This window comes from Eschrichtius robustus, chromosome 10 (assembly GCF_028021215.1).
Source record: "Eschrichtius robustus isolate mEscRob2 chromosome 10, mEscRob2.pri, whole genome shotgun sequence".
Classification (NCBI taxonomy): Eukaryota; Metazoa; Chordata; class Mammalia; order Artiodactyla; family Eschrichtiidae; genus Eschrichtius; species Eschrichtius robustus.
The window spans coordinates 9222999-9237529 of record NC_090833.1 but is presented as its reverse complement, the minus strand read 5'-3'; the positions used below and the strand labels follow the sequence as shown (position 1 = coordinate 9237529).

At 51.6% G+C, this 14531-nt stretch overlaps 1 protein-coding gene across 3 annotated transcripts in view; it reads left to right on the top strand.

Annotated features, from left to right (window-relative positions):
• The window catches only part of MVB12B (multivesicular body subunit 12B), a 182122-nt gene that overhangs the window by 144567 nt on the left and 23024 nt on the right, over nt 1-14531 (top strand). For all 3 annotated transcript variants that reach the window (XR_011075188.1, XM_068553280.1, XM_068553281.1), the window contains one exon: nt 13275-13330. Coding sequence is in view for 2 of the 3 variants with exons in the window: in XM_068553280.1 (XP_068409381.1) it covers nt 13275-13330 (56 nt within the window). In the remaining variant the exon portion in view is untranslated. The remainder of the gene's footprint in view (nt 1-13274; nt 13331-14531) is intronic.

Genomic DNA, 14531 nt, shown 5'->3' with positions numbered 1-14531 from the left:
CTGTGAGGGCCTGGGCTTAGGCATTTGGACATCACCCTTTAAACCTGAGGAAACAGTTGAAGATTTTAAGTAAAGGAATAGCCTAAGGAGACCTGCATTGAAAGCCATCTCCAAAGATCCCTGGGGCAGGTATGTCTGTCTGGGCCACGAGTGCTGTCTCCCTGGGGCGAGAGCCCAGAAGACACCATGAAGACCCCGCACATGCTGGCTTCTTAACACCTTCCAGCTCTGCGTACCTTCCGTTCACATGTTCGCCCTTCTCGATTATACCTTTCTGCTTCCATCCTTGGATGACTCCTTCATGCCACGTAGGGAGGTGTTCCCACCTCCTCCTCAAGTGGTGGGAAGGCAGTGGACTTGGAAGAGCTCCCTTTCTGTACCAGCTTTGCGGCCCTGGCCAGGCCCCTCCCTCCTGGGCTTCAGGTCCCTTTGGCAGAGTGGGGATGGCAACACCCACGGGGCTGCTGGGAGGTTTAAGAGGGCACGTGTGTAAGTGCCCCGACGCTGTTCCCTGGACGGACGCCCCTGGCGCAGTGCTCTCTGGAGCGTGGGTCAGCGCTGGCTGTAGACACCCGGACGCCTTGGGACACCTTCTCTCCTTGCCCTTTGACTCCAGGGGTGGGGAGGGGAGGGGAGGGGAAGGGAGGGGAGGCATCTGGCCCAGAACCTGCTATAACTCTTCCTGATTGTTGTTTTTGAGAAGGCTGTTTGAGTAGAATCTAGAGGAGGGCTAGAGAAATCAGTTTACCTACAATGGGCCAACCTTGGTGGATTTTGTACATTGTATCTTCTGAGGTTTAAATCCAGATCTCAAATCACCAATGCGTATTTAATACTTAAGGTGATTGTTATGGTTTGTGAGACTGAGAATGTCAGGGTTGGGAGGGATTTTTTTTAACATCTTTATTGGAGTATAATTGCTTTACAATGGTGTGTTAGTTTCTGCTTTATAACAGAGTGAATCAGTTATACATATACATATGTCCCCATGTCTCTTCCCTCTTGAGTCTCCCTCCCACCCTCCCTATCCCACCCCTCTAGGTGGTAACCAAGCACCGAGCTAATCTCCCTGTGCTATGCGGCTGCTTGGGAGGGATTTTTGAGATCATCTGATGGCCCAGGGCTGCACACACCTAGCTGCACATATTCTCACCTGGGAGCTTTGAAGAACGACTGATGCCCGGAGTCCACCCTCACACCAAGTAAATCAGAACCTCTGGGGGAGGAACAGCAGGCAGCAGTAATAATTTTTTAAAGTTGCCAGATGAGCACCAGCCGAGTGGCTGATGTGGCCCAAGCCGTTCACTCACAGATGAGGACTCTGAGACCTGACTGGCCTACACGTGGGCCCCCTGACTCCAAAAACAGTTCTCTTCACTGTTATTTATTCTCAGTGCATCATATCAGGAGGTCCATGATGTTGGCATGACCCAGCATTGGTAAAATTAGCTGGGATCACGTGGTTGAAGTGCTGTTTGCCAGGTTTCTTCACTGTGAAATTTCTGTTTTTCCTTTTGTAATTAATATGTAATTTGCGGGAAATACTTCAGGACTATGTAAGTAGCTCATTCCTCATCAGATTTTCACCTACTAGTTTTAGCACCCATTCATTTTATAACTCCATCCTTCCTTCAGTATTTCTTACTTGGCATTTTTTTATAAGGAAGAGCTTTCCCTTATCCCCAGTTTGTGTGTATTCGTGTGGACTAGTGGATTCTTATTCATTCTTATCATTATTTATTTTGATGCTCAAATTTTTTCCATATTTAGCCCATGGGAGCCCTGGCTCCTGTGTCCCTCTGATGCATTTCCCCGATTCTTAGAGAACGTCTTTACTTTCTGGTGCAACAAGATGTCCCAGGTGTGTTCCTTCCCTGCTCAGTGCTGAATCAGCCATTTCTCCAAAGAGCCCTATTTTTTTTAGAGGAGAATCCTGGAAACCAAAAGCTGGGCCCTGGGTATGCTCATCACTCTCGAGGTGCCATTGCTTCCAGGGCCTCAGCAGATAGAAATATATTACGTGTGTGTGTGTGTTGGAGCACATACACGTGCATGTAAATGTACATGTGTATTTACATATACATATCTACATGTATTTACACGTATACCTGCTTTTCTTTTTTTGAAGTATAGTTGATTTTCAATGTTGTGCTAATTTCCACTGTAGAGCAAAGTGACTCAGTTATACATATATATATATATATATATATATATATATATATATATATATATATATATATATATATATATATACATTCTTTTTTTTTAATATTCCTTTCCATTATGGTTTTTTTTTTAATTTATTTATTTATTTATTTATTTATGGCTGTGTTGGGTCTTCGTTTCTGTGCGAGGGCCTTCTCTAGTTGTGGCAAGCAGGGGCCACTCTTCATCGCGGTGCGCGGGCCTCTCACTATCGTGGCCTCTCTTGTTGCGGAGCACAGGCTCCAGATGCGCAAGCTCAGTAATTGTGGCTCACGGGCCCAGTTGCTCCATGGCATGTGGGATCTTCCCAGACCAGGGCTCGAACGCATGTCCCCTGCATTGGCAGGCAGATTCTCAACCACTGCGCCACCAGGGAAGCCCTCCATTATGGTTTATACAAGGAGATCGGATACAGTTCCTTGTGCTATACAGTAGGACCTTGTTGTTTATCCATTCCAAATGTAATAGTTTGCACCTACTAACCCCAAACTCCCAGTCCGTCCCTCTCCCTCCTCCTCTCCGCCTTGGCAACCACAAGTCTGTTCTTTCTACAACGGAATACTACTCAGCCATAAAAAAGAGTGAGATAATGCCATTTGCAGCAACAGGGATGGACCTAGAGATTATCATACTAAGTGAAGTAAGTCAGAAAGAGAAAGATAAATACCATATAACTTCACTTACATGTGGAATCTAAAATATGGCATAAATGAACCTATCTACAAAGCAGAAACAGACTCACAGACATATATCTGCTTATTAAAACCAAGTTTATACTAACACCTCCAATTTTTTGATCCATCATCACCGAGTACCTTCTAATCTCCTTCGCATTGTTTTGCCAGCTTCTCTTCCTCAACCTGAGTGTTAACTGTCAGCATCCCTCAGTGTTCCGTCCCAGGCCTGCCTCTATCCTCACGTGTTTTCTTCCAGAACATCTTCCCTTCTCTCGTGTCCTTGGTTATCACCATGCCGGTAACTCCCAATCGCTCCGTCAGGGCTCACTTCTGTACTTGCATCCGGGCGGTCCTCACCAACCAGTCTTGCATTCTTGGTCATGGCGTTCCCACCAGTGTTGGCCAGGGTCTTCCCTTGGATGTCTCAAAAGCCCCTCAAACCTGGCACATCCAAAATGGAACCCACTGGCTCATCCCCGTGCTTCCTACTCCACCCCACTGGCCCCCACATCCATGCCTGGCGTCCCTTTCTCCCAGCTGTTTGAGGCAGAACCTCAGACACCCCTGACTCCGCCCCCTCCTCCCTTACCCCTCCACAGCCCGTTGCCGGATCCCTGGATTCTGCCATCTACATATTCCTCCATGTGTCCCCTCCCCTCCGTTCCTACTGTCACAGTCCTGGTCCAGGCCACCACAGCCCCCCTTGATTTACTGTCACAACCTCCTCCTGGTGGTCCTGCCTCCAGCCTAACTCCCTCTAATGTGCCTGGACCAGGAGACATCCCTCAAATATAAATACAGTGTGTCACTCTCCAGCTCAAAAACCCTTCAGTGGCTCCCCAGGGGCCTCACGGGGACATTCACGCCACTTTAAATGGCAATCAAGGCTCCTTATGAGCTGGCCCTCGGTTGTCGCCCCACCCTTACTTCCGTGCAAGTGTAACAAAGACTGAGATAGATCTGTAGCTACCCCGACACGGAAACCCTCTGACAGGTGAAAAAAGCAAGTTGCAGAACAGTTAGTTATGCTGTGATGCTATTTTTATTAAAAACACAAACACATACCCCCGAAAATTCTACATTTCTTCTATACATGCAAACATATACATAAGCCCATAGGAAATGGGCTGGGGGGGGACCCCAAGGACTGTGCACAGACCACTACCCCGGCTCTTCCCCCGAGGAGACCCCCGAGATGCGGCTCTGGAGTCAAGGGGTGCTTAACGTAGCTGGACTACTGGAATTGTTTCTTTAGAGAATGTATTCGTTTTTTGAGGGGTTAAAAAAAATAAAACTTAAAAATATATATTAGTTAGTTTTGAGAAGGTGAAAAGAGCCCTGGAAATGAAAGTGCATCTTCCCGTGCTGGGGCCCGAGCCCTGCCCAGGCCTGTCCCGTCCCCGTCAAGGCTTTGCCTCAGTCGCAGGAGGACAGTGGGTTTAGACCATGCCTGCCTCCCCAGGAATGTGCCTGGTGGCAATACCCCTGTGTTGGCCCCTCGGTTCAGCTTTTTATTCTGCACACCCAAAGCCCTTTTTGTTGGTCTCGAGCTCACCGAGGAGTTTCTGTGCGTGTGCACTGGGGAAGCAGGTGTGAACACATGGTGATGGTGACTTACCCAGGAGCCCCTCAACAAGCAACAAGGAAAAGTCTCACTTAATTGGATTTTATCTTTACTTTGAGCAAAATGCAGTTGGTCTCTGCCGCAAGCCATTAAGTACTTATAAAGTTTTGAAATGCGTTTCTGTAGCAGAGTGAGGACCTTCTCTTTCATCTATTTAGAGTCCCTGCGGGGCACGTGGCCCAGCCTCCGTGGGCTCCCGCCTCCCAGCACAGACCCACGAGGCGTCCTGCTGCAAAGCCCCGGGGGCCCGCTGGGCGGTTACTCCAGAAGGAGGGGTGTAGGAGGGCTGGAGGGCCCTCAGCTTCCTCCCAGGATGTGGGGACGTGGAAGGGTGAAGCAGGCTGCAGGGCTGAAGTGACAGTTAGTGTCAGGTGCTCCGCGTTTTGGAGGCTGGAGGGGCGGTGGGCAGAGAAATGGCGAGGGAGGGCTTCCTAATTACCCACGCGAAATAGAACCTCAGAGAATATTCGTTTATGGTGTGAAGGTGCCTTTATTTGAAGAGTATGGTATTTCTGACTAACCTGGTGAATTAGCCTCCTGACACCCAGGGGCAGTTTTCTTCTCTTTGCTTTGGGGGTTCTTTTCCAGGGGACATTTAGCACCTGGGCCCAGCTTGAGCCCTGCTCCTGCCGTTGAGCTTGACCTCAACGGCAGATGCCAGGAGAGCCATGGTCCGGACACCAAGGGAAGCCCTCCTGGGTAGGCTTCGCTTCCGCACCTCCAGAAGCCTTTGGATCAGGAGTTACAGCCTCGGGTTACGTAATTTAATGTGGATGCACTTGTGTTTTTATGTAAAAGCAGGGAGAAGAAAAAGGTCTACCTTGGAAGGGCTTTTCCTCTAGTGCCATGATGATGACAGTTACTGAGCAGTTAGTTTGTACCTGAGCCTTATGCTTTTTTAAAATTTTTTATTTTTTATACAGCGGGTTCTTATTAGTTATCTATTTTATGCATATTATTGTATATATGTCAATCCCAATCTCCCAGTTCATCCCACCCCCACTTTCCCCCCTTGGTGTCCATACGTTCCTTCTCTACATCTGTCTCTATTTCTACCTTGCAAACCGGTTCATCTGTACCATTTTTCTAGATTCCACATATATGCATTAATACACAATATTTGTTTTTCTCTTTCTGACTTACTTCACTCTGTATAACAGTCTCTAGGTCCCTCCACGTCTCTACAAATGTCCCAGTTTCGTTCCTTTTTATGGCTGAGCAATATTCCTTTGTATACATGCACCACATCTTCTTTATCCATTCGTCTGTCAATGGGCATTTAGGTTGCTTCCGTGACCTGCTGAGCCTTATGCTTTTATCTCATTTAAACTTCACAGCAATCCAGGTATGATTTCCTTCCTTCTACAGTCAAAGAATCAGGCACAGAGAGATTGAACGCTCGTCCTAAGTCAGAGATGGGGCAGAGGGCCTGACCTGAATTCACTCCTCTGAAGAAGCAGTGGGCTGCTTGGTGTGCCTGCTGCAGGCCCCTGGTCCCTTCTGGTTTCTTCCCATCAGCCATGCTGCGGAGCGGCCGTGGCTGTCCCCCTTCCCCGAGGACAGGCAGACGCGGAGGCTAAGTGGCCTGCCCAGGCCCCAGGGTGCTCACGCGCTAAGGCCCCTCTTTCCTCCCGCGCAGCCACCTCATGCGTGGGACTCGGGAGGCTCTCGCCGTGGCTGATAAATCACTCCTTCTGGCTTATGAATAACGTGGCAAAACAAATTACTTTGGGGATCTAGAAGGAAGTTGTTGGCCTTGTGTAAACTCAATTGGAATGTCACCTAGCAGACAGCTCTGGGGCGTCTACAAATGTCTTCCAAGGAATATCCCCAAAGTGAAATCACCAGGAAAGCCGAACGGGCTTGGTGTTTTGGTTTGCAAATGAGTTTTGAGAAATGGCCTTGAGATCTAGAGTTGCTGGCATTTTTCCCATCACAAATTGTAAAGAACCTTTGAAATGCCGCAGGAAAGGGGAGAAGAAAGGGCCAGGTTGCTGATTATTTACAGCTCTGAGCCCCAAGCAGGCCCACAGAATTAAAGGTCTCCTACCATTCCAACTACATTTAATTTTATTCTGAAAATGACTGCCTGCCAATAAGCCACGTTGTTCACCCTCATCTCTGCAAGGACTTCTGAGGAACCATGACCAAGCTCACTTAACACCACTTGGCAACTGTAAGCAGACAATGGAGATGCTAGTAATGGAATCTTTTTAAAAATTTCACATTTTTTTACCACATGACTTTACGAATCTCTTTATCAAGTGCGTTGAAATTAACACATGTGTCGACTGGAGTATTTCCTCGTTGAGGAAGGAATCGGCAGGCCTGACCAAGGTGATGGGCTGGTCCTGGTCCGGTGCCTTTGGGAGCTGGTCAGTGGTGGGTTTGTGCTGAGCCCTCAGAAGTCCGGGGGTGTGCATTTGGAGGGGAGAATCAAGGGAAGGCGCTGAGGGACTGCCTTGGCAAGTACAGTTACACAGTAGCTCCCGTACGCAGGAGCTGTGACCCTATCCCCTTGCCAGGCAGAGTTCCTACAGATTCATGGCAGAGCTGTCTGTGCAAAAGCCGAAATCCAATTTTATGTCCAAACAGATACGGCACCCAAATTGGACTTCTTCCCCTAGGAAAGCAAAGGCAGGTATCCCGGTCAGTTGGGGGAAAAAAAAAAAAAAAAAATCACCCCCCCTCCTCTCCTTCTTTAGAATAGGGGGTGGTATTAATACAGTAGCAGATTAGAGCTTTATTTGTTTAAACCTTGCAGATTCTGTAAGCATTCACAATCCTCTTGACTTGTAGTGCCTGATTGTAAAAAGAACAGTTGAATGAGCTCATTGTTTCCTGGTTTTTTTCTTTAATGTATTTTACAAACACTCTGGTGACAGGCCTGACACACTGATTTCTATGTACTCGCACTTCAGTTTGGGATTACAGCATTAATAACAGAGTTCCATGCATCATGCCATTTTTAAGCATGATCGTTATGATAAAGGGCATATACTTAATTACAGGCCTGCTTAATTACAGCTCTGCTGAAGCTCGTTTGTTTAGGAGAATGCTAATTGCACCACGGAGCCCACGGCACATCCTCGCTTTCATCTGCTCTACGCCGCTCGGTGCAGAGGATCAGCGTTTTGTTAAAACTGCCACCAAAACTAAAATAGAAAAAGGACAAAAAAGGAAGATGGTGAAGAAAGCACTGTCCTGGTCCTGAAAGGGAGCCTGCCTGGCACGGGGCTCTGGGTTGTCGCAGAAGCCCACGTTGGCTGTGTGCCCCTTCCAGCCCTCACAGCACCTCCTAGGACAGCTGGCTGTGTTGTCCCTGCTTTACAGGCAGGGCGGCCAAGGCTCAGAGAGATGAGACTGCCTCTCGGCCACAGTGCTGCCCCCTGGAGTTCAGGCCCCTCCTCCCTGCCACACCTATGGCAGCGCCACACCCACGGCTCTGGACTTGAATCCTGGCCCCATCAAGCTGTGTAACTCCTGCAGCCTCAGTTTCCTTAAATGTAACTTGCACGTGATCATTTTGAGGGTTAAGTTATTTGGTGCATGTTCACTCTCTAGTATGTGGTCAGTAAATGTGGTTTCCTTTCCTTTTCTCTCTTTCTAGCCTAGAACTGGGCTAGGGGAGAAGTTCTGTTACAGCCAAGGTTTAAGGGAGCCGAGGGGCCTGGAGATCGGACTGCTCTGGGCCCCGGGAATGCCGCCGTTGGTGCCAATGAGGAAAGGACAGGCTTCCGTGTCCTGCCTCTGTGTTGTGACCATGGATCGGTCAGGCCGTGTCCGTGTGAGAACCCTGTACAACCCCAGGCTGACTGGGAGGGCCGGTTGGGGGGCGAACATGTACCCCCTGAGCAGTGGCTCCATGAGAGCTGCCCCCTCGTCACGGCTCTCCCTCCAGTCCCTCCACTGCACGTCACTCTGAGTAGGACTCGGCAGCAGGCTGAAGGCTAGAAGGAGGATCACGGTGAGGCCGAAACCCTGGCCTCAGCTCGGGAGAAAAGGAAGGAAGGAAGTAAACGCGGCTCCCCACAAGGAGCCCAGATGGAGATGACCTATGAACTTCTTTTGGAACGCATGAAAAATGTGTGCCATTGATTTCAAGAATTATGTTTGGCAAACCTCTAGATATCTTAAAATATGGAAAGGCTGCCCAGATAAGGAGAACAGAAATGGATGTCATGGAATTAGAAGGGGATTTAGCAGTCCCACAGATCAGCTTTCTACCAACACACAAAATCCCTCCCTAACTCCCTGACAAGCGGCCGTCCACCTGGACCTTTGTCAGCCCGTTCTTCTGGTCCTGCCTTCTGCCTTTCCCCGAGGAGGGCAGGGTCCCCCCTCTGAATCATGCCCCGTCTCTCTAGCCCCTCTTCCTGTGACAGCTCTGAGAACATGTGCAGACATATGACCACATTCACCTTCAAGACCTCTCGTATCTGGACCAAACCCCATCTTGCTGCACTTCCCATGTGCCGGGCACGGCGCTGGGCTCTCGGGTGCCAGGTGGGGTGCAACGATGAACAAAAGTGGACGGCATCAGGCCTTCCCGGAGCAGCAGGTCTGATGGCTTCCTCTCCTTCCCTCCTGTGGGCTGGCTTCAGGTCCCTCACCATCTGGCAGGCTGCCCAGGATGACCCTCTGAGAGTGCAGTCCCAGCACTGAACCCCTCCCTTGAGCCCAGAGCAGACCAAGGTGGCGGCTCCCTCACCCTGGCACCAGGACTGCTGCACTGTCCCTTACAACGCCATCCCTCCCCCTTTCTAAACAGTCAAGTCACGCTGTTGACTTGTTCAACTACAGACCAGTCTTTTTTCATGTCTTCTGCTGTTATTCCAGCATGAACATCTCTTTCATTCCATCTAACGCACTTGGTGTTTTGGACCTAAAGTACAGGACTTAGCACTGACCTTTAGTAAATTCCATCTGTTAAATTTAGCCCGTGACTCCAGCTTTTTGAGATCTTTATTGGTCTTCTGTTATCCAGTTTGTAGACTGTCCTCATCAGCCACATACTGGATAAGCCCACTATGCATGTCTTCATTAGAGTAATTGATAGCACCCTGGGCACCCTCCAGAGAGGTCACTTTGAGGTCAACATCAATTTATTAATCAGCGTCTTGAACGTCTAGTGCAACCAGTTACAGATTCTCCTACCTTAACGTTGTCCAGCTGTATTTATCCATCTTATCCGTATGGGTAACATGGGAAACTTGTCAAGTGCTTTGCTAAAATCCATGTTTTCCTCAGCCTACCATAATCTTGGCTATATTAGATTTTTTAAATAAGTGGAACTTGGTTGGCATATCATCTGTTTAGCAAACTCTCACTGGCTCCTGGGGACTCTGGCTCCCCTTTCCAGGGACTCGGGACGTGTCACCATGGCGACTGTTCGGACCATTCGGGAGCTTCAGCCCCTGGGACCCTATGGACTCACTCTCTTTTCTTCCAAGATTGTTAAAGTCTGTTTTCTAGAATACAAGGAGCATCCGGCTGTGCCCGTCTTTCTGTCCTGAACTCTTAAGATAAAGTGGTAACTTATCCCCAAGTTCGCATCTCTCTCCCTTCCCCAGACAGCTCCCCTTGAGGTCGGGGTAGGTCCGAGTGGATCTCCACACCGTCTCCTCTGCTGCTAAACCCTGTCAGGAGGGCATCAGCCCCACAGTCCGGAGGGCCACCCTCACTGCTGCCTCTTGCTTCGCAGACAGTCTTGGGAAGGCGTCTTCCCTTTCTTCTCTCCAAATGTCCCCAGGCTGGAGCCCCATTACAGGGGATGCTGAGCGCCCCAGGAACCCCCTGTGCTGGGACAGGAATGCAGAGGTGGCTCACACATGGATGGCCAGAACCCTCAGCCGAGAGAGGAGATGCGGCCCTGGCTAGGCACCAAGGGGGCCACTCTGAGCGGATCCCAGAGGGATGGCGGTGGGTGGACGTAGGGCGAAGGGGAGGGGCATCCTGTGCGGAGGGGCAGTAAGCACCCCACCTTGGAAATCCTCCTGTCTCTTCCCTTTGTATGCAGGCTTGACTGCCAGCCTCGCGCTGGGCAGGGGTCACCAGCCTTCCTCACTTTCGCCCAGTGCTCCCTAGGTCTCTCATTTCCCGGGGTCGTCTGGCCTTTGCAGGTCACTTACCTTGTCAGAACACCAGTTCTCTGAACACGTGTTGACATTTGGATGGAAACAACTGTCACCAGGGAGAAGGGAGATCTTCACCATATCTTACCAGAAACCCCCAGACACTAAGGAGGTCTTTAAACACCAAAGGCAGAAAGCCTAGTGAATGAACGAGCGGGGTTCTCCACTTAGCAATGTGGCCAAAGATGTGCTCACTGGAAACCGCTCTCCAGCGTTGGGTCGGATTGCTTCCCGAGCTCAGGAAGGGAGCTCTGCCCTGGGCCCCACCGTCTGTCTCCTGGGCAGAGAGAAGCTGGGAAAGAGGTGCGTGTGTGCGGACATGTGTGCAGAGAGCAGAGGGTGACATGGCCAGGGCAGGTGACAACAGGGGGCTTTGAGAATCTGAAGAAGAGGTAAAGTAGGCTGTGGCTTCTAGCGCCTGACTTGGGGTGGCCAGGATGGGGGCGGTGCCTTAACAGTGAGGGGGATGGCCAAGGGAAGAGTGGCTTCGAAAAGACCATGATGGGTCTGATGGGGCTCTTTGCACACAAGCCCACCTCCTGCCCCATAGGTCTGAAGGGAAGGAGCTGGTAGAAGGGCCAGCTAGACACCTGGTGGTGGGGGGGGAATGGTAATGTCAAAACCGTGAAAGGCCCTGGGTGTGGAAGAAGCAGGTTTGCTCTCAGAAATTTCATGTATACCTCATGGAAGGGCCAAAGACTGGAGTCACTGCTTGGCACCTGTGTGGGCTCTGACCCCCAATCTGTGAATGATCAGAAATGCTGTCAGTGTTGCGTGCTCTCCTGCCTCCGTGGCTTTTGAAAGGGGCTGGGGTCAGAGTGCCGCATGGGGTGAGCCTTGACTCCCAGCCACGTTGAGTGGACGGTGGCAACTTCTGGGAAGGGAGCTTGGCCTCTCCTTGGGTCCTGGGTGGGCCTGGTCCTGCTCTTTCTAGAAGGCGTCGTGGCCTTTCAGGGACCATCTATTCAGGGATGGGTTTTCCCAGCTGTAAATGAGCATAGGTGCTCAGACTTCATTAGTATATTTGCGTGTGTGCTGTACTGTGTAAGGTTACTGTGGGCTTTCCCCTGTCTTTCTGGGGAGCTGTCACACTGTCCCCAGTGCTTAGCTGGTCCTCTTCCAGGCAGTGAGGGCAGGTCGCAGGGCCTCCATGATGCGAGGTCTCTGACCAAAGACTTCTCTGTCGGAGCCCCGTGGCCAAGCAGGCTTCCCAGGAAAGGAGGAAGTTTCCAGTGCAGCAGCTGCAGCCATCTGTGCTATTGCTTTTTCCTCAAACTTCCCAGAGAAGGTTCCATTTTTATCTTCCCAGAAATTAGGAATGTAGCTTAAAATGAGACATGTGGTTCATCTTGCTGATCAGAGAGGCTTTGTCCCAGATTTCTTTTCTTTCTCTTATTTCCTTTTCTTCTTTCTGCTTCTGTGACTCTTATTCCTTAGGACTGAAAAAAAATTGTCCACCACTTGTGTACCAGAGAGGGCCCCATCTTAGATGTCGGGGGAGGCAGAGATGATCGTTTCCCAGGGAACTCATCACTCCGTTTCTTCTTATGACCACAATTTACCAGAAAACCGCTGCCCTCGGCGTGATGCTCCGCGCCACGCCAGTGGCTGGGACCAGGGAGGCCGGGTTTGGCCTCTGTTCAGACCTGAGGGCGAAGCCGGGCCCCAGGAGAAGCCCCCGCCCGCCCCACAGCCCGCGGCTGCCGGGCCTTCACGCTGCGGGGTACCGGCGTCACACGCTCGGTCCGGCGCGACCTGCTCCTCCGTGTGCCGAGGTGTCCGCACTGACGTCATAATGCCGCTCCTCCCGGGAGAGCACGCGCTCGGGGAGGCAGCTCCCGGTCGTGATTTGACAGCGATGACCTGGGGACTCGGTGGGCGCGGGGCTGTGGGAAAGGAACTGAACCGCTGACACCACCACCCCCGCCCCGTTTTCCTTTGCTGGGGACCCATTCCCGCCCCTTCTGTGTCCTGTTAACACTGAGCAGACAGGGGAGCCGCGATTCAGCCCAGGAAAGCGGACCAGGAGCCGGCGATGGTGGCCGCGCAGCCCCGCCTGCCGAGCACCTGGGCGCCGGGGGCGGAGCCTCACACACAGCCCGCTCGCACCTACTCGAAGGCCGCGCCGTCTTCCTTTTAAACTCGAGCGCACCCAGAGCCGTGGCCAGGGTCCAAACCCAGTGTGTCTGACTCCAGAACCACTCTTTCCTCCAACCCGGACCTTTCCCGGGAGCCTGACAGCCCGGCTGGGATGAGGCTCAGCTGGAAGGACGTCTCACCAGCACGCTTACTGCCCACCTCCTCGCCGAGCCCGGCCTTGTCCCCTCAGCGCTCGTGCGCCTCTGTCCTGCCACCAGCCCTTCAGTGGCTCTCACCGCTTACAGGCTGGACCCCGGGTGGGCTCTGGACCCTTCCCCGCTCTCACAGCTCGTCTGCCTCGCTCACCAGGTGTGTGTCCTTCCTGGGAGCAGGAATGGTACCTGGGCACCCATTGCCCTCGGCCTCGCTCACCAGTGCACCTGTCGGCCGGCTCCAGCCCCTGACCGGCCTGTACTGTCTGTGTCAGTATCTCAAGGTGCTGAACATCAGTGGTGTCCGCAATGCCATTTCCTCTCTTTTTTTCTTCTTTTGCAGCAATGGATGGTGTGCCATTTATGATTTCAGAGAAGTTTTCTTGCGTTCCAGAAAGTGTAAGTTTTAAGCACGATCGCCCTCCTCTTCTGCCCCACTCCCCTTCCCCTGCCCCTGCTGGAATCACTGCTGTCCTCGTGTTCTCCCCCCGCTGGAAGCTCAGCCCTGCAGCCTACAGCAGGGCTGCCTGAGAGCCGGAATTGGGTCGTGTTCCTCCCTGGGCCCCTTCAGCTAATACTGCACATAGTGGGTGCTTGAGAAGTGAAAGAAAGGATGAGGGTGGGGAGGGAGCGAGACAGACTAGCAGACACACTCAGACACAGCCGCAGCCGAGGCTTTCTGATTCAAATGTGATGGCAAATTGTACTGAACTTCACCGGCTGTAAATGTTCTTGCTTTCCAAGCTCACCTTATTAATTTCTGTTCTTTTTTATTTAACAAAGTCAGTGTCCAGCAGAAAGAAAGCTGCCTCACTTCCCCATTGTCATTGCCGCATTCCGTGATGACCACGTTCTCTGCTCTAAATCGAAGGCATCTGAATGGCAGGGCTGGGCCTGCTAGTGCTGGGTGCCCTGCAGCTGTGGGTCTCCCGCCCACTGCAGGCTAGCACGGACCCCATGATACACGTGAGGCAACTGAGGCCAGGCTGGGCCCTTGAGCCATCTTTAGTGACAAAGGGATTGAGTGAGCTAGCTGGGTCTGAAGGCCAGAACCCAGATCGTGAGAGGCACCCAGCACGCACAGCTATGCGGGCCCCGCCTGGCACCCCTGTGCCCTCTCTCCGGTGGCGCCTGCCCCCCAGTGTGGCAGTGGCCCTCCCTCAGCTGTGCAGGCCTGGTCCATGCTGGCTCAGTAGACTGCTTTCTGGGCTTTTTAAAATCCTTTCTGCAGAAGTTTGCTTTAAGTAGCTAATAAACATGAAGGCCCTAGTTTGGGCACCAGCTAAAGAATCCTTCAGTGTTTTTCTTGGACCCAGCTTAAAACCACCCAGCTCGCGATTTGACCTGCACTGGAGTTTGCATTTTCATGAAATATAATAGGCCTCCTCTGAACCCTTCTGGTAAGCAGCTTAATCTTGAAAAACGCTCGTGACTTGACCTGCGGAGCATGAGTAACTTCAGCGGACTCCACTTGGCCGCGTTGCCATGGAGATGCTGGCGCCTCTCCCGCCCACTCCCTTGGAGCGGCTGTTCTGTCCTGCGCACCGGCTCCAATCAGGAAAGTTTAGTGGGGCAGTTAGAGCCTAATGATACAACAGCT